Source organism: Podarcis filfolensis (assembly GCF_964270895.1).
Source record: "Podarcis filfolensis genome assembly, chromosome: 3".
Taxonomy (NCBI): domain Eukaryota; kingdom Metazoa; phylum Chordata; class Lepidosauria; order Squamata; family Lacertidae; genus Podarcis; species Podarcis filfolensis.
Window position 1 is genome coordinate 72,745,690 of NC_139606.1, and position 24,684 is coordinate 72,770,373.

At 41.6% G+C, this 24,684-nt stretch overlaps 1 protein-coding gene across 4 annotated transcripts in view; it reads left to right on the plus strand.

The window, feature by feature from the left end:
• LOC310759107 (uncharacterized protein) overlaps positions 1–24,684 on the plus strand; it is a 38,197-nt gene that overhangs the window by 4,842 nt on the left and 8,671 nt on the right. For 2 of the 4 annotated variants that reach the window (XM_083605984.1, XM_083605986.1), the window contains exons 2-16: positions 1,357–1,932; positions 3,939–4,035; positions 4,867–5,112; positions 8,977–9,121; positions 10,373–10,472; positions 11,106–12,534; positions 12,727–12,850; positions 13,528–13,678; positions 14,826–15,041; positions 15,667–15,810; positions 16,241–16,390; positions 17,190–17,295; positions 17,620–17,723; positions 18,207–18,362; positions 18,736–18,837. In XM_083605984.1, the coding sequence (XP_083462110.1) occupies positions 1,507–1,932; positions 3,939–4,035; positions 4,867–5,112; positions 8,977–9,121; positions 10,373–10,472; positions 11,106–12,534; positions 12,727–12,850; positions 13,528–13,678; positions 14,826–15,041; positions 15,667–15,810; positions 16,241–16,390; positions 17,190–17,295; positions 17,620–17,723; positions 18,207–18,362; positions 18,736–18,837 (3,696 nt within the window). In that variant the 5' untranslated portion in view covers positions 1,357–1,506. Of the gene's footprint in view, positions 1–891; positions 1,933–2,850; positions 3,340–3,938; positions 4,036–4,866; positions 5,113–8,976; positions 9,122–10,372; positions 10,473–11,105; positions 12,535–12,726; positions 12,851–13,527; positions 13,679–14,825; positions 15,042–15,666; positions 15,811–16,240; positions 16,391–17,189; positions 17,296–17,619; positions 17,724–18,206; positions 18,363–18,735; positions 18,838–24,684 lie in introns of those variants that run through there. The other 2 variants (XM_083605985.1, XM_083605987.1) reach the window with 2 other exon arrangements.

Genomic DNA, 24,684 nt, shown 5'->3' on the forward strand with positions numbered 1-24,684 from the left:
GGCAAATATCAAATCGTCCGGAGAAGGGAGGAAAGGAGGAAGCTGCTGCTTTCCTGCATTCTGCCTCAGGGTCTTACTGCCCACCCGCTTCTGTTTCCTTACTGTGTTTGCTCAAACGGAACAAAGAGCAGAGAAAACCCCTCCCCTCCAGGCAAGCAGAGCGTCCTTCCTTCTAAGCGTCTGGGACTCGAAGGCAACATGCAGGTTGGGGGGGGGGGGAGAGAGAGAGCTGGTTGGCTTGTGGGGGGGGACTTTTGCCTTCCTTTCCTCCCTCCGGTAAAACCCCTCTCCTGCATTCTTAGCCAGCTGCTTCTCTGCACACCCCTCTCCTTGTCGCTTCTATGTTTTTCCTTCCCTCCCTACTTAAAACGTGGTTCCAATCACGGATCCACATGGATCCTCAGGATCTTTGCATTGAGTCACCCCAAATTCACCATCAGATCACATAGCATGTCCATGGCTACAGCCTGCACCAAAAAAATCACGCACCCACTGTTGCCTGGGGCTGCAATGGTACAAAAACGTGGTTACAAAGCATGGATCCACATGGATCCTCAGGATCTTTGCATTGGGTCACCCCAAATTCACCAACAGATCACATAGCATGTCCATGGCTACAGCCTGCACCAAAAAAATCACGCACCCACTGTTGCCTGGGGCTGCAATGGTGCAAAAACGTGGTTACAAAGCATGGATCCACATGGATCCTCAGGATCTTTGCATTGGGCTACCCCAAACTCACCATCAAATCACATGTCTGTGGCCGCAGCATGAAGCACAAAAATGATACATCCACTGTTTCATTCAGAATTTTTTTTTCTTGTTTTCCTCCTCTAAAAACTATGTGCGTGTTATGGTCAGGTGCGTGTTATCGAGCGAAAAATACGGTAGTTTTTACCAAGGCAGCTACTGAGGGATTCTGTACAAAACCACTGCTGTCTTTATGTGGCTAAGCATACAGTATTGGCAGGGGCTGAGAGAGAAATCCTGGCATCTGGATACAACTGATATTTGTGGGTTCACTCCAATCCCTTCTCATCCTCACATTTCCACCACAAACTCTTGCATCACTAAAACATGCTACGTTCTATAGAAAGTTCAATAAAGAGGGACAGGTAGAACAAACGTAAGATCTGCTTTAGTGTGAGTCCATCATTCTGTCAACAAGAAGACCCCAGTGCTTTTGAGAAAATGATAATATGGAGAGGGGAGGACGGAGAGAATTATCTATTTTGCCTTGAGCTCTTTGGAGGAAAGGTGGTGTTTAGAATAAATAACAACAACAACAACAGCAACAGCTTACTTAATGTTTACTGTTTAGCTACTTAAAACCTGACTACTGCATATTTTTTCCAGGTTTTATTGAAAAAAAGAACTTTACCCTTCAGTGCAAAAACCCCCTATTCTGTTAAATCAAAATGAAGGACATTAGGATTAGTTTCCACAAACTTTACTCATTTTCAGCTACATTCACAGTTCCATAAGAAGAGTTTCAAAAGGTGGAAAATGGAATCAGATATTTTCAAGAGGAAAGACTGTTTATCTCAGCAGGTTGTAAAAAAATTGCCAGCTCGAGCATCATGTCATAGCACAACGGATGAAACAACGGGATCTTCCTTAAGTCTGGGTTGGGTAAGCAGCACAAACAACCCCTTTCCTGCACAGTTTACATCCTTGAATACGTCCAGCACACTGGAAAGAGACGTTGGCCTACTTGGTGACCTAGGCCACCTTCAAACCTTTCAGGATGCCAAGCCATTCAGTTACACAGCCAGCTCTATTCTTTTTCCTCACTTATTACCACCAACTCAGGCAGGAACAGTCCCTGCTGGTAAAACCAGTGAAACCCTGGGAAACCCAAATGCTGCCGCTGCTACTTCTCCTCCTCCTCTGATAACTCAAGATGCTATATGCTGTCAAAACGAGAAGCAGGTGAGGTTGCGTTCCATTTAAGCTAAGTTAACATTATTACAATCCAAACCCTCTAATTCTGTACACCCTGCTGAATACTGCACTAGTGTCTATTCAAAACAAAAGGTGTCTCCAGGCTGTCACTATTTTACAGGAGGAATTTAAACGCACACTGGAACTTTAGGATTTCCACAGTTAAAGTGTAGTAAAGCACTCTGTTGTTCTAGTACAACAAATCGACTTTTAAAAATAATTTTAAAATGGACAATTTGTGGTTAAGAAAGTGATGGGGAAATGGACTGAAAAATGTGAGATGATTGAATGATTAATGGGGCAGCATGTAAACACCCACAAGCAAATGAGGATGAAAGTATGTTGCTGTCCAACTGCCCTGTAAACAAATCAGAATGAATGCCCTATATAAGAACATATTCTAACAACCATGTAAGTTTTGTGCAGGCAAATTATGAATGCTAAATAAATGGATTACCTGGACTTCAACTACCATCAGCCCCACCCAGTAATGGCTAATGATTAAGGATAACGTGAGAGGTAGTTGTTTATTCCTCCCTGTGGCGTTCGTACGGAGCCCCCGGTCGTCTCACGGACTATTGACCCGTACACCACTAATCCGCTGCCACCAACCAGGTCCTGCCCGGTAAAATCACTTCAGCCTCAGTCAGGTTCTCAATTAATAGAGAAGAGTGTATTTTATTTCAGTCACAAACAAACTTTTACAGCATTCCAAACGTTGTTACTCTTTACTTTCTTAGTCTTATTTTCCTCTCTCTATCCCTTCTGCCTCCCCTCACTCAAGAACCCACTGCCCTAACTGTCACTCTGTTACCAACTGCCTACCAACTGCTTCTCCAACTGCCTTTCCCAACCAGCCAACCCACTAAAACCAACCAACTACCCACCAACAACTCCCAACAACAACTACTAACTCAAATCTCGGGCTAAGCCCTTTTATACACAGGGAGGCTCCGCCTCTGGCTTTCCTATTGGTCTATCTTTCCCACCTGTTCAAACATTTTTTAAATGAATGGGCAAAGCCACACTCCCTTAAAGATATAATCTGCATTTAACAACAAAGAGCCCTACTGTATCAGGCCGCAAGCCTGCTGGGTCCAGGATCCTGTTCCCACAGTGGCCAATGAGATGCCTATGGGAACTAGGCTAGCCTTACCTGAATGAAACTGCATTCTCCCCCCTTGTGATTCCCAGTAACTGATATTCAGCGGCATACTGCCTCCCAACAGTGAAACTAGAACTCCTTCTTCTTTGGTGATCACTCGCGGCTGAGTAAGATTGTCTTCCATGAACACAGTCTTAACAGTGAGTCTGTAAGTGACTGTGAAGGCCATTTCTGGATCCACATGTCCTTCCACAGCAGGGAAATAGGTTTCCAGACGGGAGTTGATCACGGTGAGGGTTTGCCAAACATGCCTTCCTCTTAGCACGTTTCTCCTTTTTGTCCTGAGTTTAAGCATCTTCAAAGTCCCTGGTAAAAGCTGTTCTCTAACTGGAACACTCACAGGCCAGTGTTTCCCAATTGTCAGTGTTTATATTGCATTTTTTTTTTTTAGATTTGCCTTGAGAGAGTCTTATAGCTGCATCCTCCATGAATTTATTTAATTCTCCAAATTGGTGGCCATCACTGTGGGAGTGAATCCTGTAGTTTTAACTGTGCTGTGTGAAGAAATACTTTCTTTTATCTGTCTTGACCATATATTACTTGACTATACATTACTTGGAAGCAAGTTCCACTGTACTCAGTGCAATTTACTCTCAGATGTGCATAGGATTGTAGTTCCATGACTAATTTAAGCCCAGTGGAGAGATGAGGAAGCTGTGGACCTGCATTGGTTGTTGACCTACAACTCCCATAATCCCTAACCATTGGCCGTGCTGGGGCAGATGGGAGTTGGAGCCCAACAATCTGGAGGGCCACAAGTTCCCCATCCTTGTCCTACTGCTTTTAAGGGGTAAATTAGACAATTTTTCATTTTATTTTCTTCTTTCAGTGTCCAGGGCAGCAGGAACAGCTCATAATGCACCAAATGGAGCACCTTCAACAGCTAGTAGCTGAACAGCAGAAAATAATTTCGTTCTTTAATTCAGGTACTACAAGGAATGTCAGATTCCTGCCTTTTTCATCAGTGTGTTATATCTTCCAGCATATTTTGAGGAGGTTATAAAAATAACCACAGCTCTTTGGGTCATCTTGACCCAAGGTTCTGGTTTTTTTAAACACATTTCAAAAGAGCAGGGTGGATGCAAGAAATTACAGGGGATTTCAGGAGGATTGGGTAAGTGGGACATTCTAATGATGCTTGGCTTTCTCCACAAAAACAATTCTAGTGCCTATTAAAGCATCACAAACAAAACATCATTTTCTGTTGATAAATGATAGACATAGATGAAATAGGGGGCGTCTAGACAGGTGTTTATTGTAGGATGATAGGTCCCCTCATGGATGCATTTTTTTTGGTAGTACCCACACATCATTGACATCAAAATTCCAGCTTGTCTCCATACCCTTTTATTCTCCATACCCAGGGAAAATCCAATAAGTAGAAATAGCCTCTAGTCAACAGCCTGTTTGAGATATATCAGTGACCTATTTGAAAATTCAGCCCCCATCTGGAAGCACCTAGAGTTTATCAAAAGTTGAAGAAAAAGCTGATGCTGGCAACCCATTTGTGATAATATCAATAATCTACATACAGATTTTAAGATCTCATCTGGAGTTGCCTATAGTTTCACCATATGTGCATTCTGAAGCAAACAATCAATAGCCTTCAGAAAGGTTGGGCAACTAGTTTGGCACTGAGGTAGATAAATCATTTGTTTTTAGTGTGGAGTCTGTTTAGTAGATACTTTCTGGATAAATGGGAAATAGACATCAAGGACCACACTAATTTTTGCTCCTTGCTTTGTTTCTTTATCCAGGCTTTTCAGCTTCTGCTGGTATTCCTCCTCACCTTCTTGCTATGATCACATCCCTTCCAGGAGTCCCAGCTGCTTTATTCCCTGTCCAATTCCCTTTGGATAATTCTTTGCAAGCTCAGAATAATGGAAGCTCACAAACCAGTCCCTTAATAATAAAGCCTACGTTGCAGCAACTTGCCACAGAAACCTCAGCAAACAGCAACTTCTTAGAAGTTTCAAGGGAGCACCCTGAACCTCATGAAAAAGGTGATGAGCTAAAGTAAAATAACCAAAGTAAAGCTGCAAGCACCTAGCAGTGATTTGAACAGAAGAAAGAAACACAGAATGAATGATTTTTTTTATATATTCTCATTCCGTCTCTCTCTCTCTCTCTCTCTCTCTCTCTCTCTCTCTCTCTCTCACACACACACACCCCCACACCCCCACACCCCCACACCCACACCCACCCATAAAACATAAGTTGGAGTGAATCAGATTTGGAAAGGTTTGTAGACATGCAATTGAACCTATGTGTCTAAGTTCTAATTTGAGCATGAACCATTGAATGTGGACCAGAGAGTTTCCCTCCAAATTACAGAGTGAATCAAAATTGTCCACCAATCCTAGTTGGGAGTAAAAGGTAAAAGTAAAGGACCTCTGGATGGTTAAGTCCATTCAAAGGCGACTATGGGGTTGCGCCCCTTCATGGATCACTGCCTTGCCGTGGCGAAGGGGCTTGAATAACTCGGAGAAGCTATGAGCTATGCTGTGCAGGGCCACCCAAGATGGACAGGTCATAGTGGAGAGTTTTGACCAAACGTGATCCACCTGGAGCAGGAACCGGCAAGCCACTCCAGTATCCCTGCCAAGAAAACTCCATGGACAAAGACAACAGGCATATAAAAGTTATGACGCTGGAAGATGAGCCCCTCAGGTCGGAAGGTGTCCAACATGCTACTGAGGAAGAGCGGAGGACAAGTACAAGTAGATCCAGAGCTGATGAAGCGGCTGGGCCAAAGCCGAAAGGACGCTCAGTTGCGGATATGCCTGGAAGTGAAAGGAAAGTCCAATGCTGTAAAGAGAAATATTGCATAGGAACCTGGAATGTAAGAACCATGAACCTTGGTAAGTTGGATGTGGTCAAAAATGAGATGGCAAGAATAAATATTGACATCCTGGGCATCAGTGAACTAAAATGGACGGGAATGGGCGAATTCAGTTCGGATGACCATCATATCTACTACTGTGGGCAAGAATCCCGTAAAAGAAATGGAGTGGCCCTCATAGACAACAAAAGAGTGACAAAAGCTGTATTGGGATGCAATCTCAAAAATGATAGAATGATCTCGATACGAATCCAAAGCAGACCTTTTAACATCACAGTAATCCAAGTTTATGCACCAACCACTGGTGCTGAAGAAACTGAAATTGACCAATACTATTAAGACTTACAACACCTTATAGAATTGACACCAAAGAAGGACGTTCTTCTCATTATAGGGGATTGGAATGCTAAAGTAGGGAGTCAAGAGATAAAAGGAACAACTGGCAAGTTTGGCCTTGGAGTTCAAAACGAAGCAGGGCAAAAGCTAATAGAGTTCTGCCAAGAGAACAAGCTGGTCATCACAAACACTCTTCCAACAACACAAGAGATGACTCTACACATGGACATCACCAGATGGGCAGCATCGAAATCAGATTGATTATATTCTATGCATCCAAAGATGGAGAAGCTCTATACAGTCAGCAAAAACAAGACCTGGAGCGGACTGTGGCTCAGATCATCAGCTTCTTATAGCAAAATTCAAGCTTAAACTGAAGAAAGTAGGAAAAACCACTGGGCCGGTAAGATACAATCTAAGTCAAATCCCTTATGAATACACAGTGGAAGTGAGGAACAGGTTTAAGGATTTAGATTTGGTGGACAGAGTGCCTGAAGAACTATGGATGGAGGCTTGTAACATTATACAGGAGGCAGCAACTAAAACCATCCCAGTTAAAAGGAAATGCAAGAAAGCAAAGAGGCTGTCCAACGAGGCCTTACAAATAGCGGGGGAGAGAAGGCAAGCAAAATGCGAGGGAGATAGTGAAAGATACAGGAAATTGAATGCAGATTTCCAAAAAATAGCAAGGAGAGACAAGAAGGCCTTCTTAAACGAGCAATGCAAAGAAATAGAGGAAAACAACAGAATGGGAAGAACCAGAGATCTGTTCAAGAAAATTGGAGATATGAAAGGGACATTTCGTACAAGGATTACCATAATAAAGGACAAAAGTGGTAAGGACCTAACAGAAGCAGAAGACATCAAGAAGAGGTGGCAAGAATACACAGAGGAACTATACCAGAAAGAAATGGATGTCTCGTATAGCCCAGGTAGTGTGGTTGCTGACCTTGAGCCAGACATCCTGGAGAGTGAAGTCAAATGGGCCTTAGAAAGCTCTGCAAATAACAAGGCCAGTGGAAGTGATAATATTCCAGCTGAACTACTTAAAATTTTAAAAGATGATGCTGTTAAGGTGCTACACTCAATATGCCAGCAAGTTTGGAAAACTCAGCAGTGGCCAGAGGATTGGAGAAGATCAGTCTACATCCCAATCCCAAAGAAGGGCAGTGCCAAAGAATGCTCCAACTACCGCACAATTGCACTCATTTCACACGCTAGCAAGGTTATGCTTAAAATTCTACAAGGAAGGCTCAAGCAGTATATGGACTGAGAACTCCCAGAAGTGCAAGCTGGATTTAGAAGAGGCAGAGGAACCAGAGACCAAATTGCAAAAATGCGCTGGATTATGGAGAAAGCTAGAGAGTTCCAGAAAGACATCTACTTTTGCTTCATTGACTATGCAAAAGCCTTTGACTGTGTCGACCACAGCAAACTATGGCAAGTTCTTAAAGAAATGGGAGTGCCTGATCACCTCATCTGTCTCCTGAGAAATCTCTATGTGGGACAAGAAGCTACAGTTAGAACTGGATATGGAACAACTGATTGGTTCAAAATTGGGAAAGGAGTACGGCAAGGCTGTATATTGTCTCCCTGCTTATTTAACTTATATGCAGAATTCATCATGCGAAAGGCTGGGCTGGATGAATCCAAGCCGGAATTATGATTGCCGGAAGAAATATCAACAACCTCAGATATGCAGATGACACAACCTTGATGGCAGAAAGTGATGAGGAATTAAAGAACCTTTTAATGAGGGTGAAAGAGGAGAGCGCAAAATATGGTCTGAAGCTCAACATCAAAAAAACGAAGATCATGGCCACTGGGCCCATCACCTCCTAGCAAATAGAAGGGGAAGAAATGGAGGCAGTGAGAGATTTTACTTTCTTGGGCTCCATGATCACTGCAGATGGTGACAGCAGTCACGAAATTAAAAGACGCCTGCTCCTTGGGAGAAAGGCGATGGCAAACCTAGACAGCATCTTAAAAAGCAGAGACATCACCTTGCCAACAAAGGTCCGTATAGTTAAAGTCATGGTTTTCCCAGTAGTGATGTATGGAAGTGAGAGCTGGACCATAAAGAAGACTGATCGCCGAAGAATTGATGCTTTTGAATTATGGTGCTGGAGGAGACTCTTGAGAGTCCCATGGACTGCAAGAAGATCAAACGCATCCATTCTTAAGGAAATTAGCCCTGAGTGCTCACTGGAAGGACAGATCGTGAAGCTGAGGCTCCAATACTTTGGCCACCTCATGAGAAGAGAAGACTCCCTGGAAAAGACCCTGATGTTGGGAAAGATGGAGGGCACAAGGAGAAGGGGACAACAGAGGACAAGATGGTTGGACAGTGTTCTCGAAGCTACAAACATGAGTCTGACCAAACTGTGGGAGGCAGTGGAAGACAGGAGTGCCTGGCATGCTCTGGTCCTTGGGGTCACGAAGAGTCGGACACGACTAAACGACTAAACAACAACATGGGGTTGCGGCGCTCATCTCACTTTCAGGCCGAGGGAGCCACCATTTGTCCACAGGCAGCTTCTATTTTGGGGGTATATTTCCACCCTTTAATACATGAAAAGGTTCCCTGGGACATTGTTACCAGTTTCCCCTCCTTCTCCCCTCCCCTTTTCAAGAGACCTAATTAATGTAGTAAAAGCCTTTATTCTTTTCGTTCTTTCCTGATATTTAGAAGCAAGTCTGCCAGGTGGAGAACCTTGGCTTGAAACTTCGCCACCTGTTACAGAACAAAGAGGGGAGCAACAGTTAGAGGAAAATGCTTCTCTTTCCCCCTTTGGATTAAGAATGAACATGAAGACACGGAATGTAGATGACAGGTGAGGGAAAAATCTAATATTATAAAACTCTTAAAACATTAAACAATTCTAAAACTGTTAAAACATTTAGAACTGGTGGAAGGTTTGGTGCAAATGTTAAGTGGGGAAAGGAGCACATTTTATTTATCCCCTTTTTGTATAGGATAGGGATGGGGAAACTTTTCTCTCAGGAGCCAAAGTTCCATGGGGTGGAGGGGCGAGGAGTCAATCAGGGGCCACACAAAAGTAAAAAGTTCCTGAAGAGAGTTTTGAAAATGTGTATTGAGTGGCTGATTGCTGACCCAGTCCAGGTTTCCACCACTGAAAGCATGTACGGTGGTACCTTGGGTTAAGAACTTAATTCGTTCTGGAGGTCTGTTCTTTACCTGAAACTGTTCTTAACCTGAGGTACCACTTTAGCTAATGGGGCCTCCCGCTGCCACCACACGATTTCTGTTCTCATCCTGAAGCAAAGTTCTTAACCCAAGGTACTATTTCTGGGTTAGCAGAGTCTGCAACCTGAAGCTTCTGTAACCTGAGGTACCACTGTATCACATCAGCAGACAACTGGTGCTGATCTGTACTTTCCCACCTGAGAAGGGAGAGGTTTGAATGTGCAGATTGGCCCAGCTGTCTCCCAATCTGGTTTGTACTTTCAAAGCTCTCTAAACCTTTAAAGACCCACACTTTAAAAGCAGTCCAGATGAAATTCAGTACTGGGTGAGATCCAGCCCATGGACCATAGGTTCCTCACCCCTCATATAGGAGGGATCCCTTGATAATCTTTACAACATCCATATTCAATACTGTCTAGAGATGGAAGCATTTTTACATGAACAGCATTATTTCAAGCTTAAAATTAAGAAACTAGCATAAAATCAGTCCATGGACATAGACAGCTGCCGTATACTTCTTCAGACTCTTGGTCCATCTAGCTCAGTATGGTCTACAGAGAGTAGCAGTGACTTTCTATGATTTTTGGCAGGTTCTCCTTCTGCATGTAAAGCAGATGTTTTACTGCTGAGCTGTGGCCCTTTCCCCATGAGGGTGTTGATAAATGTGAGCTAATTAGACTTGACACAGTGAGGAAATTCTGAACCTCTTGGGGGGGGGGAACGCAATGGTAGGATATCCATTGCCCCTTCTCTTATTAATATTCTGCCATTTCCCCTTCCAAGTTTGACGCAGCGTAACACGCCTCAGCCGCCATTCGTCATCATGGAAAATGGCTGCAGAATATTTATGTTCAAATCTGCTTTATTATTTCCCTAGACCAATCAGACCTGGAATTGGAGAGAGGCGGAAGACATTTGAGGAATTTGTTGAGGAGCAACTTAAAGTCGATTCTCAACAAGCAGAGAAGCAGCAACAGGTACGAGAGCATAAGTTGTGTTAATATAATGTTTGTTATGCTGCTAAAACCCTATGGTTCTGCATGATTTTGAAACCCATTTGGCATGATTCATTCTTTGAACAGGGGTTTCATTGCTCTCTTCTGTGAGCAGGAACATGCCTGGCATTCTTTATTGAGGACTTCTCATATATAAACAACACCTTTGGGCCCATAGAAGAAAACTGGAAGCTCCTATGTTTGCAGGGCTTCAGATTATACACTCTGGTGTGTAGATGTAAGGTTTGAGACACATAGGATCAGCAGGTGTCTCTCTGTGTGTGTCAGAGTCATTCCTTGGGACAGGCATCAAGCGAGCTGGCCATGAGGTCAGGAGAACACCAGGTTGCTGGCAGTGGCCTGGCATACATACTTACTTGTGGGAAACCACCACCGTCTCGAGGTGGAGGACCCCTAACGCTGCAGCCTATGATAAATCCCCAATAAAATCAAGAGGAGGCTAACCATTGTCTTTGGAGCCAGAATTCTTCTCTTCAGAAACTTTGGAAATTCACACCCAAGCTCTTTGAGATTGCTTGTTTTTAATGGGATTCATTATTTATTAGAAATGATGAGATATCTCACCACATTTTAATGTCACTGCCTTCCTTACAGAACTCCCGTGAGGCTAAAGTCACTGCTCAGAAGTCATTTCTGAAACGTGGGGAAGGGACTGCAAGGCTTGAAAAAAAGAGAAACAGTGTTGGCAAGGAACCAGCCAGATTTCCTAGACGCATTAGCTTTGGTTGTCAAAATAATTTCTCATGGCCTTCTCAATGGGATGCAGAAGAACTATTGGGGAAACACCCACAACTGAAAAGGCAGGTCACTAGCCCCACCGTGCTGATCATGGATGATGAAAACACACATTGTATCACCTTCAAGGGGGATGTAAAAGGCCAGCTTCATAATTGCGAGCGAAGGTCAGATGAAATAAAAGACAGCAGCGAATCTGGTGGTTGTGATAGCAAAGGGATGGTAAATGGAGAAGTATCTGGTGTACCATCTCAGTTTGACAGGTCTAAATGTTCACAGGAATGTCATGAACAAATACTTGACATTAAAGCAAAGGTGACTGAAAAAAATGAAACCTCAAGTCTTGGGTCTCAAGATCATTTGGTTAGGGTTGACAAGAGATCCCTGGATTTTAAGGTTCCAATGTGGCTTATGGAGAACATAGAAGACAGTGTATCACAGGTGGTAGGAATGTCCGTTGATGCTTCACCAGATGTCCCTGAGCTTCATAACTTAGAAAGCAACCAAGACAATCAAGAGGAGCAGAGCTCTGGACTTCAGGTTGCTCAAAGTGTGACTCAGATTAGACAATGTGAAAATGAGCATTGTATTGCTGAGGGGAAAAGCCCAGAGGGCCAAGTGGAAGTCAACCCTGGGTTTAAGAAAGTCAATGATCAAATAATAAAAGTTACACCTAAATCAGATAGAAAATGTGTCACCACAATGGCTAATTTCCAAAAGAACAGCAATGCAGGTGCTGCTAATGCATGGGAAGGAAAACCCCTCTCTAGTGATTCACTCTGCACATCTACTGATAGTGAAGATGAACCTAAATCTCATTGCTCTCAGTACGCAATAAGGCCTAGTAACCATAGACCAGCTAACATTGGCAAGAACATGGATCTTTCCGATGCTGACTATGCCACTGATGAACCCAGTGGAGCTGATGATTACTCATTGAAAAACCATGGAAAATTGCCTGCCAGTAAGTTTGGTGTCCAGGAACCAGCAGGTCAACAGGAGGCCACTCTTATCACAAGTAGTAGTAGCAGCAGCAGCAATGAATCTAGTGCTGATGATGGCAGCCTGAAATTTGGAAAGACTCTCTCCCCCCTTAGAAGATCTTCCTCCCACCCCTCAAAAACTAGAAGAGGAGGAAGGAAGTCTAAAACACAGAGCAACGGTGTTGCCAGCAATTACAGTGCAGAGTACAATTTGCAACCTCCTTCCTTGACAAGTGATCTTGTGGCCAACCTTTTCCCTTCTTTCAAAAGCAAAGCAAATGTAGATGATAAAAGAGCTACCCCAGGTAAGACATTTTAAAATGACAAGTGATTTTTGTTTAATATCCAGAAAATTCAGCTTGCATTCAGCAAGCTCAGATAAATGGTGCAGTAGAAAAGCTTTGTTAAAGACACCTCCATTATCAAATTCAACCAAAATGGTTACACAGACTTGACTCTTTGTGCTTTAACACATGTTAACATAAATCTCTTTGTAGAGCAAGTTCAGAAAAGGCACACTGATAAGTTAGAATGTGAACCGGAAGTTCAGGTGCATCAGAGAGAAACTTCTCTCCTAGCTCAGATGAAAGAAGAACAAGCAAAAGCCATGGACTTTCTTAGGTAAGGAAATTGTTTGTGGTTATTTTCCTATAGGAATTCATATTCCATCCTTCTCCTGGGTAGCTCTTGTGCGATCCCTTTGTGTCTGAGGCAAAGAACAGCATCATTATCTTCCTTTAAAGCGTTGCTATTTAGATTTCCAAACTTTGCCGTCTATTCTTAGAAGCTTCTTCATGCAACAAAATGTCCTTGTACAAACAATAAAGACATAAAGAAAAGATTGAAATTATAAGTTGCTTCAGTGTCACCTGTACACTAATTTAAATCAGCCTACAACTGAGTTCACAGATGGCGTTATCAAGCCAAATTAGGGAAAGACCTTTCGTAAGCCAACCAAAATGTCATAGAATAGTGCAAAAGTTCCAAGTTCTACTAAACTAGGCTTGCCAGATTTCAAAAAATCCTGACACCCACAAAGTTATTAAGCTTTTTTGGAAGACACCACAAAATTTGAGAAGGACATGAGTGTAACTGCATTCCATTCCAGCCTTGTGGTCCAGTACAGATAGATTTCTTCAAGACTATGACATACCTGATTTTAATACAGGTAGTATTAAGCACATTCCCCCTATTTTTTAAAAATGCCCAAGTCTCAGATCTGTGAAAACAAACCCTTGAGTTCATGTACATGACATACCCTGGTATTTTACATCACCCCTTGGTTTCTTTTTCAACAGAAGACAAATAAATCAATTTGAGGCCAAGCAGTCGCAGAAGTTGCATTCCCTGGAACATTGCAAGACTGAGGAAGCCCTGAAATTGCAGAAAGAAAAGGCAGAATTTGAGAAGCATACGACAGTAGGTAAAGGAGAATCAGGGGAAATACAAGTAAGTTGTATATTGCACAGTGATGCTTTTTGCATCATAGAAACCTCAAAATTAAGTGCAGTATTGTCTACACTGTCAGTGGCTTCCCCCAAGCCCTACCTGCAAATGCCAGGAAGTGAACCTGTTCTGTTTTGTACACAAAGGAGATGCTCTACCACTGAGCTACCTCCCCATAGTTGAATCTAATCTCCTCTTTTAAATGAGCATTGAGTGCAGCTGTCCGTAGGCCTGGCCTCCTTTAGTTTGGTGTATCAGAACACTTCCTCTCACTCGAGCTGGAACAATGGTGAGGGCTGCATTGCAATTTAACGGGGGAGTTTACTTGCAAGGGCAGGGGAAAGGAGAACTTGTTCTTGTACCTAGGGAGATTTTCCTATTGCTGTTAAGTTGACTAATGACTTCCCCTCTCTCTGTCTTGCTCTTTGTCTTGTCCTTCATCAACTCTTTTCATCTCTACTTCCTACACAGGGAAAGAAGCCCTTTAGCATTCAGGAACAGTCTCTTTCAGACCACTGCCAGTCCCTACATTTCTGTTTCCAGGCTTGTCAGTTCATCTTGTACATGAACCTGTTTTATCACTACCCTGGACTTGGTCCTTTCAAGATTTACCTCCCAAGTCCTTAGGTTACAAATGGTGCTTACACCCTGCCTCGCTTTGGCACACATCTCCACCATACCCCCAAATTACACGAGAATAGACTTATTCTCCCTCAGCTGCACTTTCAGGAGCTTAAATTCAGAATGCAGCTAATCATATGCAACAGAACAGTTTCATATTACCTGTTGGGCTAGCTCAGTAGAACATGAGACTCTTAGGGTTGGGGGTTCAAGATTCCTGCATTGCAGGGGGTTGGACAAGATTACCCTCATTGTGCCTTCTGTGATCTATTCCTGTCCCTAAAGTGAACGTGGCTCTCCTCCTAGAAACCCTGCTTGCGTTGAGTCAGAAGACCCAGCCTTGGCTGACAATTGCCCACAGTGGTGCAATTGGGTATTAACCACATGTAGGTTAGCTTCCTAGCAGTAGTACTCGTGTGGGGTTTAGTGAAATAAGGAGAGGGCCTGATGTCACTCAGCCATGTTGCAACACAGAAATGGCAATACACCTTTCCCTGGAAAATCAACAACCCTGTTTTCCTAATGACAGATGTTAAAGCAGCAAATAGCAGGGCTGCAGGAGGAGTTCAGAAGGAATGAGACCCGTTGGCACGCTGCCCATGGCGAGCTGAGAAGTCAGGTCGAAGCACTGACCAAACAGAACCTGGAGCTTCAAGACGAGCTCAGGGTCTCTGAGCATCAGAAGATGGAAAGTGAAAGGAAACATGGAGCTGTGGATTTGATTGGCAGAAAAAGAGAAACGCCGGTAGGATAGGCAGACCTCCTGTTTGTGTTTGGCTTCTTGGCTTGCTTTGTTGGGAATGGGCTGTGGCTGTTTTGATGTAGCCATGCTCATTTTTAAAAGATCCACTGATGGGAAAAGGATTACGGCTCCTTGGATGTTGCTTCTTATTCTAGAGCAGGCTTCAGAGCTCTTCCCGAATGGATGGGGAAAAGCTGACACCTTCCCTCTTCCTTTCCCCACTAGCAGATCTTCTCACAGGTAGGCAATGGGTCCTCTGAGAAGCGACAGGCTAGAGTTGGAGTCCATCCTCAACTAGAACATCTGTTTTGAGTAGGAAACTACAGGGAGGAGCAGTCTCGTGAGAGTTGCCGTCCTTTTTCCAGGAAGAATGTGTCTGGCCTGCAAGAAGCCTTAATTTTGTCTGCTCTTTAAATTAGACATATAGACAAGTCTGGCCCAGAACATTTTGGCACCTAAATGCATTCCTTGAAGGACACATCTGCTGCCCCTGTGGCCCTTGCCGCCTGAGGCTGTTGCCTCACCTTGCCTCATGGGTGTGCCGGCTCTGTGTATGGAGAATGGCTGCTGAACCTACTGGGCACATGAGACATTCTTAACTGCTACTACATTATAATTTCTTTTTCAGGTCTCAGCAGCTGTTTTGAGAGGGACACCACCTGAAGGAACCCTGGTAGAGAAACTGTTGCAAAATAGCCACAAGAGCCCTGACGATAAGCTTATGGGAAGGAAAATAGTACCGCCAGATGAATTGGCCCCTAGAGATTCACAGGTAAGATATATTGATCCTTCCCCAGTCCCCATATAGCCTTATACTGCTTCTAGCATACATACAGTCAGTGTACAGCTGGTGTGTTGTAATGAACATAACAATATAACATCTGCAATAAAATTATATCTATAAAACAAAAACAAAATTATATCTATAAAACAAAAACAGGATGCAGTCATGCTTCAATAAATCAGATTAGTCCATCAATGGATAATTCCTTGAGCATCCCTAATTGCTGTAAAAATTACATCCAGATAATGAAGCACATTTGAAAGTATTATGGAAATGTTAACGATTATTGGTATTATTAAATACTGGGGAAACATGTTAAATCTTCAGTTTTTAAGTATTCCTAGTGGCATGCTCACAAATAAGACAGCAAAGGCCAACACCATGCAATGATTTTAAAAAAGCATTTAATCTCTTCTAGGCAACAAGGAGGGTTCTGCAAAGGTCTGAGTCACTGAAGTCTGCAGCAGGAGAACAAAGAGTGAAGAGCCCGTGTAAAGCAGTTCATAACAGAAGTGTGACACCCATAAGCCAGAGGACCCCTCATCAAACACCGTTTGGACTACAGAAAGTAATGCACATTCTTTGAATTTATTTAGGAAATTTATAAAAATGCTTATGTTAAAAAAGAAACCTCTGAGTGGTGTACAATAAATAAAGTTTTAAAATAGCATGAAATGCAGTGCAACAGATTACACAGTAACCATGTCACAACAGTTGCTGATATTAACAATCCAGGAATGTCTGAGTACAAGCTGCCTTGTTCTGAGTTAGACCATTGGTTCATCTACTTTAGTGTTGTCTACAGAGACTGGCAGCGTTGATTTGTTATTATTATTTCTGGAAAAACCCTGCAAATTGCAAAGCAGGGTGCTATGAAGATTATTGCCTACTGCCTCTTCCTCTTGCAAAAGGTTTTTTCTTTATTGGCATATAATTAAACTAGCCTGCTACATATATATAAACCTATAGTTGACCCATTTACATAAAAGATAAATTAGTTAGGCATTATTTGAATGCATTTATTCTAATCTTGGCTAAGCCTGTCTCCTTTTCCGGTGAATTTGTTCTGCCAAAGGACTTTGGGAGCCTCTTTGGCTGAAGGGTTCAAATGCTCTAAGTAAATAAATCTTCACAAGATCTACAACGTGTGGCCCAGTGACATCCAAATCTAAACCTTTTGGAACGTATCTTCAAGCTGGTGTCTTTATAAACCACACAATACCTTTTTCTCCAAGAGCCATGGCATTTCCTGATGCTTTTGGCTCAGCTCCACATCACTACAGTGAGGAAAGCCTGCCTGTTCAATCACTTCAAGTGCGTAGGAGCACTGTGTGCCTTCATTTAAAGGCTTCCTCTTCATTGTATAGGCTTTGCCTCAGTTGGCTCACAGTCAGCAGCACAGTTATGGAAGGAAGACACCTGTGTCTGAATTGGAACCAAGCGTACTTACCAGCCCAGCTCTGCATGTGAAAGGTAAAGTATGTTCAAATGGTTGCGTACTTCCTAGTTCCTATTGGGACAGCTCAGTTGGTAGAGCATGAGACTCTTAATCTCAGGGTTATGGGTTCAAGCCCCATGGTGGGCAAAAGATTCCTGAACTGCAGGGGGTTGGACTAGATGACCCTCTTGTGGTCCCTTCCAATTCTATGAATCTGTGTTGTTCAAACATGTCCTTTTGCTGGCCAAGAACAACAGCAGTATCAATGCTTTGGAGTCCGAATACAGGACTTGAAATATCGGTGCTTTCATATGTGGCTGTTGACAGTGTTTAATATGTAAATATTTTAATCCCTCTAGGCACGTTCTCTTCCACTTCAGGTAGTTCAGAAGACACAGCATTTTTAAATAGTCAAAGCAATGACAGTTTAAGCACCACATCCTTGAGTAATGTGGGAATACAGGTATGTTTATGTATAAGCCTTGAGCATATTTTACAGCAAGCCTAAAAACCTACTCTGATAAGAGTCTCTGGGGCAGTGGCATAGCTTGGCGGGGGGCACAGGGGCAGTTGCCACAGTTGTTTCTGACACTGAGCTCTGATTAAAAACGGCTTCTCCATACGAACCAAGAAGTGACCTCGCCAGACAACAGAACAACTCTTCTTTTCTTATCTCTGTGGCTGCAATCTCCTAGGTGACACAAACCCCATTAGGCTGTTAAATGTGCATGCACACTCTGCCCATTTCCCTCCACCCACCCATGCCCTCCACACTGCCCCAGGTTCTGGTAACCGATGCTACGCCACTGCTATGGGGGAAAGGGTTGGGGAAAACAGGGTTCTTTTATTGATCAGTTAAACCATATGGCATTAAATATAGCAGATATCTTTAAACATATGGCTTAAGTGGTTTCAGATGATTACTGACAGGTAACAATTTTTACAGGTGAAAGAGAATCCTAGCCATAAAAGGGTTCAGAGATCCAATAAATCTTCTGAGCAAGTGGTTTCTATGTCTACCTCCAGGAAAAATAGCATTGCCTCAAATGGCAGGAATACACCTGTGAAAAATCTTCCTATTTTTGTGGAGACTAAAAATAAGGTTTGGTCTACTGGGTGTCTGAATTTCTCTTTGTATGTCTATGTTTCTGTATCAGTAGTGTTTCTTTTTTGTTCTGTCATGCAACCAAGTGCTAAGATGACATTCGATTCTGTTGGCCGGAGATAGCTCTGTTAGACTTACACCAGGTTTATCTATGTGTTGTTTTATGGTTTTTATATTGTTTTTCATTATTTGTTTTAATTAGCTAGCTTGGGCATCACAGTTGGAAATGATATATATTGGGGGGGATCCCTAACACCCTCTTCTTGAATAAAATACTGTGCCACTCCCCCTCTTATGTGGAATTTTATAGATCATGCCACTCTGTGCAGAAAAATACATGCAATTAAAAATCATGTTTAATTGTTGATAGGCTTCTCCTCTCAAATCAATACTGTCCAGAAGAGCATCACTATATACTGAAATAAAGGAGAATGGGGAAGTGAAAGAAATAATAGAGTACCCCGATGGAAAGGTAAGAAATATTAGCTAAGTATAAAAGCAGTAGAAATATTAAGTGACAGAAGTAGTGGGGTGTGTGGCCCTGGAGCATGGCCCTAGAGCAACTCTCCCCACATTGGTAGCACTGCGATTTACCTGGACAGGGCTGGGGCAGGGCAGAAGCAAGGTGGGGGCTATGCGGTGCACTGCCAGGACCCCTGCTGCCAATCCAGAAATTGCACTGGTGTACCTGCACAGCCCTGACTTTGCTGCTTAGGCAGCAGTGACTCCAGTGTTAGGAGGGTGGCTCCACCCCACCCCACATGCTGCTACTACAGAGGTAGCATAATATTTGAAAACCTCATTTATTGCTTCTGTCACACTTTTCCTTTTTTTAAAAAAATGATATTTTATTCAAATTTCAAGAAAGAGTTTACAAAAATAATAAGATAATAAAGAAAGAATACAAACAATAAAAAATACAGAGTAAAAAAAAGAAAATAGAAAAAACAGTAAAAAAAATAAGTCCATCTTTCAATGTCTTATTTTTCATTCACTTGTTTCCCTGACCTCCTCACACCTCCCTTTTTTTGTATTCCATTTCGAATGGTTAATTCAGCAAATCCTTTCCCTCTTTGTTTTTATCTTAGTTCTTTATCTTGACATATTGTAACCTTATAATTTCATCTATTTAATAAATCATTTTTACATACTCCTTTTTAACATTGTTACTAAAACCGCTTCGTTTCATTCCAGCATCATTTTAACATTCATTAATTTTGCAGTGTTTCTGTAAATAGTCCTTAAATTTCTTCCAGTCTTCTTCCACCGACTCTTCTCCCAGATCTCGGATTCTGCCAGTCATTTCCGCCAATTCCATATAGTCCATCACTTTCATCTGCCATTCTTCCAGAGTGGATAAATCTTGTGTCTTCCAATACCTTGCAATAAGTATTCTTGCTGCTGTTGTGGCGTACATAAAAAAAGTTCTATCCTTCTTTAACACCAATTGGCCGACCATGCCCAGGAGAAAGGCCTCTGGTTTCTTCAAGAAGGTATATTTAAATACCTTTTTCATTTCATTATATATCATCTCCCAGAAAGCCTTAATCCTTGGGCACGTCCACCAAAGGTGAAAGAATGTACCTTCATTATCTTTACATTTCCAACATTTATTATCGGGCAAATGGTAGATTTTTGCAAGCTTGACTGGTGTCATGTACCACCTGTATATCATTTTCATAATATTCTCTCTTAAGGCATTACATGCCGTAAATTTCATACCTGTGGTCCACAACTGTTCCCAGTCAGCAAACATAATGTTATGTCCAACATCTTGTGCCCATTTCATCATAGCAGATTTAACCGTTTCATCCTGGGTGTTCCATTTCAGCAGCAAGTTATACATTCTTGAAAGTATCTTAGTTTTGGGGTCTAGCAGTTCTGTTTCCAATTCTGATTTTTCCACCTGGAAGCCAATTTTTTTGTCCAAATTGTAAGCCTCCCTTATTTGATCATAATGAAGCCAATCTCGCACTTTATCTTTTAATTTCTCAAAACTCTGCAATTTCAATTTATCTCCTTCTTGTTCCAGAATTTCCCAATATTTCGGCCATTTGGCCTCCATATTGAGCTTTTTCTGGGCCTTTGCTTCCATCGGTGACAACCACCTTGGGGTTTTATTTTCAAGTAGGTCCTTATATCTTATCCAGACATTAAACAATGCTTTCCTGACAATATGGTTTTTAAATGCTTTATGTGCTTTTTATTTACCTTGTCATACCACAAATATGCATGCCACCCAAAAACGTTATTAAAACCTTCTAAATCCAAAATGTCTGTGTTCTCAAGAAGCAGCCATTCTTTCAACCAGCAGAATGCTGCTGATTCGTAGTAGAGTTTAAGGTCTGGCAGGGCAAATCCACCTCTTTCCTTTACATCAGTTAATATTTTAAATTTTATTCTGGGCTTCTTGCCCTGCCAGACAAATCTAGAAATATCTCTCTGCCACTTCTTGAAACAGTCCATTTTGTCCAAAATTTGCAATGATTGAAACAGAAATAACATTCTTGGCAATACATTCATCTTTATAACAGCAATTCGACCTAACAAGGACAGCTTCAAATTTGACCATATTTCTAGATCCTTTTTCACTTCTGACCAACATTTCTCATAATTGTCTTTAAATAAATTTAAGTTCTTAACGGTCATATTAACCCCCAGGTATTTCAGTTTCTTAACCAATGTTAAACCTGTCTCCTTCTGAAACCTCTCTTTCTCAATCGGTGTTAAGTTTTTCTCAAGAACCTTAGTTTTTAACTTGTTCAGCTTAAATCCTGCCACATGACCAAATTCTTGAATCAATTCCAATACTCTTTTAGTACTAGATTCTGGCTCCTGTAACGTCAGTACTAAATCATCTGCAAAAGCTTTCAATTTGTACTGTTTGGCTCCGACCTGTATACCTTTAATCAAACGGTCCCTTCTGATCATATTTAGCAAAACCTCCAGGACCGAAATAAAGAGCAATGGGGAAATTGGGCAGCCTTGTCGTGTCCCTTTCTCTATCTTAAATTCCTCTGTCACCACATTGTTAACTATTAGTTTAGCCTTTTGTTCTGAGTAAATTGCACCTATACCGTTTTCAAAACCTTGACCAACCCCTGAAGATTTTTCTTCATAAAACTCCAAGAAATATTGTCAAAAGCTTTCTCCACATCTATGAATATTAAGACTGCTTTAGTGTTAATATTCACTTGCAGTTTCTCCAAAATATTAATTATATTTCTCGTATTGTCAGACAAGTGTCTACCCGGGAGAAAGCCAGCTTGGTCTTTATGTATCTCCTCCACTAATACTTTTTTTAGTCTTTTAACCAAAATGTCTGCAAAAATTTTGTAATCCACGTTAAACAGGGATATGGGGCGGTAGTTGTTAAGTTGTGTCTTTTCAGACTCAGTTTTCGGTATAAGTGTAATATAAGCTTCCTTCCACGACTCTGGCGCTTTTTCCCCCTCCAAAATTTCATTACAAACCTCCTTTAGTGGTTGAATTATCCAATCTTTCAGAGATCTATAGTATTTTGAGGTTAAACCGTCCGGCCCTGGAGATTTGCCCAACTGCATATTCTGGATGGCACCTTCCACCTCCTATTCTGTGATTTTATAGTTCAACATTAACTTGTTTTCTTGAGAGATTTTTTGTAGTCCATTTGTTTTTAAGAATTGGTCTATATCGAATTCTTTCTGAGGCCCTTGTGTATATAACTGTTTAAAATACCTCTGGAAACATTTTCTAATTTCCACTGGATTCTGAATGTTCTTTCCTTCCACTTCCAAGTTGGTAATGGTGTTAAGTTTTTGTCTTTTTTTCATTTGCCAAGCTAACAGTTTTCCACATTTATTAGCCGATTCAAATGTCCTTTGTCTCATCTGTTTAATTTTCCATTCTATTTCCTGATTCATCATCTTCATATATTGAACTTGATATAACTTTATTTCTCTCAGAATCTCTTGTGACTTTGGTTTCGCTCTCAGTTTCTTCTCACCCTCTTTTATTTTTTCTAAAATTTTGTCCTTTTCTTATTTTGAGTTCTCTTCTTTATTGCATTCTGTTGAATTAGAAAACCCCTCATAACTGCTTTGCTTGCGTCCCAGACTACTCTTTTTTCAGTAGTAGTGTTCATATTTATCTCAAAATAGTCTCTCAAGGTTTCTTGGGCCTTCTTAGTAACCTCTTCATCTCTAAACAGGGTGTCATTCATCCTCCATCTGAAGGAACCAGTTGGTGTTAGTTTCATCTCCATTTTCACAGCATTATGGTCGGAGCAAGTTTTAGGGCAAATTTCCACTTTTCGAGTCTTAGGAGCCAGTCCTCTAGTTATCCAAATTTGGTCAATTCTTGTCCATGTCATTTTGGCTTCAGAGAAGAAAGTTCCCTCTCTACCCAAGGGATTCTTTATTCTCCAAATGTCAATTAAGTCCATATTGTCAGTCATCTCAAAAAAGGTTTTTGGTAGTCTGCCATCTTTAGTAACTACCTGTCTCTGTGCCTTGTCCATGTTTGTGGATACCACTCCATTCTTGTCTCCCATCATAATAATGTTATAATCCATGTAGTCCAGCAATGTCTCATGCAACTTTTTAAAAAATTCCGATTTCCCCTCATTAGGTGCATAAACTCCTACTATCAGAAATTTCTCTCCTTGTGCTTGAATTTCAATTGCCACAAATCTTCCTTGTTCATCTTTAAACATAAATTTCGGTGATAGGCTCTCTTTTGCATATATCACGACTCCCCTTTTTTTAACCTTATCCGATGAAATAAACTCTTGACCCAATCTTTTATTGATCAATACTTTCCTGTGCAGCCTTATCACATGTGTTTCCTGTAAACAAATCAAGTCCAGTTGTTCCTTTTTCAATAAATGAAAGACTTTTTTCCTCTTCTCCGGGGAGTTAAAATCATTAATATTCCAGCTTAATAGTTGCAGAGCCATGGCGTGGTTACTTTGCTTTTCCTCCAACTGCACCCAGCAATTGTTCCTGGTCTGTCGGTGGTATCACTTTCTCTAAGTTTTCCAATCCAAAGGATAGTGATGATATGTCTAATATTCCTGGTTTTAATGCTCTTAGCTCTTCTTCAAATTCTTTCTGCAAGTCTTCTCCGTGATCTTTCAGAAATCTTTCTTTATCTTCCACTGATCTTATTTTTAACTTTCTTCCTTTGAAAGTAAAAGATAGGCCCTGAGGGAATTCCCACCTGAAGACAATACCGTTACTTCTCAACAGGTTCACCAGGTCTCCGTAGTTAGACCTAAGATCCAGGAGGTATTTCGGAATGTCTTTGAATATCTCCACTCTTGATTGATGTATTTCCAAGGTCTTCTGAAAATGCAGACTCAATATTTTGTCTCTTTCCTCTTTTGTTCGGAGAGTAATCAGTCTCTCACCCTGTTCTTTCTCCCCCCTCTTCCGAGCCTGAAGGCACTTACTATCTTAATATCTTGCTTCTCTAAATCTAAGTTCCAAAAGTCTGCAAATTCATGCATAAGAAAGTCACTTAGGTTGTCTTTCTCAAGTTCAGGTACCGCCCTGATCCTTAACTTTGTCTGTCTTTCCTTCAGTTCAATCATAGATAGCATTGACTTGTGATCCTCGAGTTGCCTACATATCGGTGGTATCTTTTCCTCAACGGCCAGTGCTTTTTCCTTTGCTTCTTCAGCTGTCTTTCGGGTCAAAGTTGATTCCTGCAGCAATTTCTCAATAGATTCTGTGTTAGAATTCACCTTCTGTCCCAAATTATTGATGCTTGTAGTATTCTGATCAATTTTGGTTGATGCTTCGGCTACTTGTTTACTCAGTTTTTCCAAAGATTCACTAATTTTGCCTAATGCCACAGCTAAAACATCTTCAGATGCCATTTCTTTTGGATCAATTTGAACAGGTGCTGCCCCTAATGGTGCAGAAGGGCCAGATGCTGATGCTCTTCGCTGCTGCCAAATTTTCCCAGATCTTGTTGTTTTTTCCTGCGGCAAGTTTGCCATAACACTTTATCTGAAGCTCAAGGTCAGTCCCACAGCCGGAATTTGTTTTACTGTGGAAAATTCCCCTGGCCAATTTGAAGTGGAAAATTCCCTGGCCTGTTGTAACAATTACCAAGTTCCTCTAGGGGGACACAGTAACAGTCAATTCTTGTTGCATTAAAGTAACTTTTCCAAATCCCCCATTTAACAAAGTAAACAACCGTTTCAGTTTCAGTTTCAGTTACTTTACAGTTCCTTAAAGACCTTAAAGTCCGGAGAAGCCAGTCAGAATCAAAAGTATCTCTCTTGCAGAGTTAACTGTCAAAAAGTTACAATGTCTATAAACAGCACGATTCA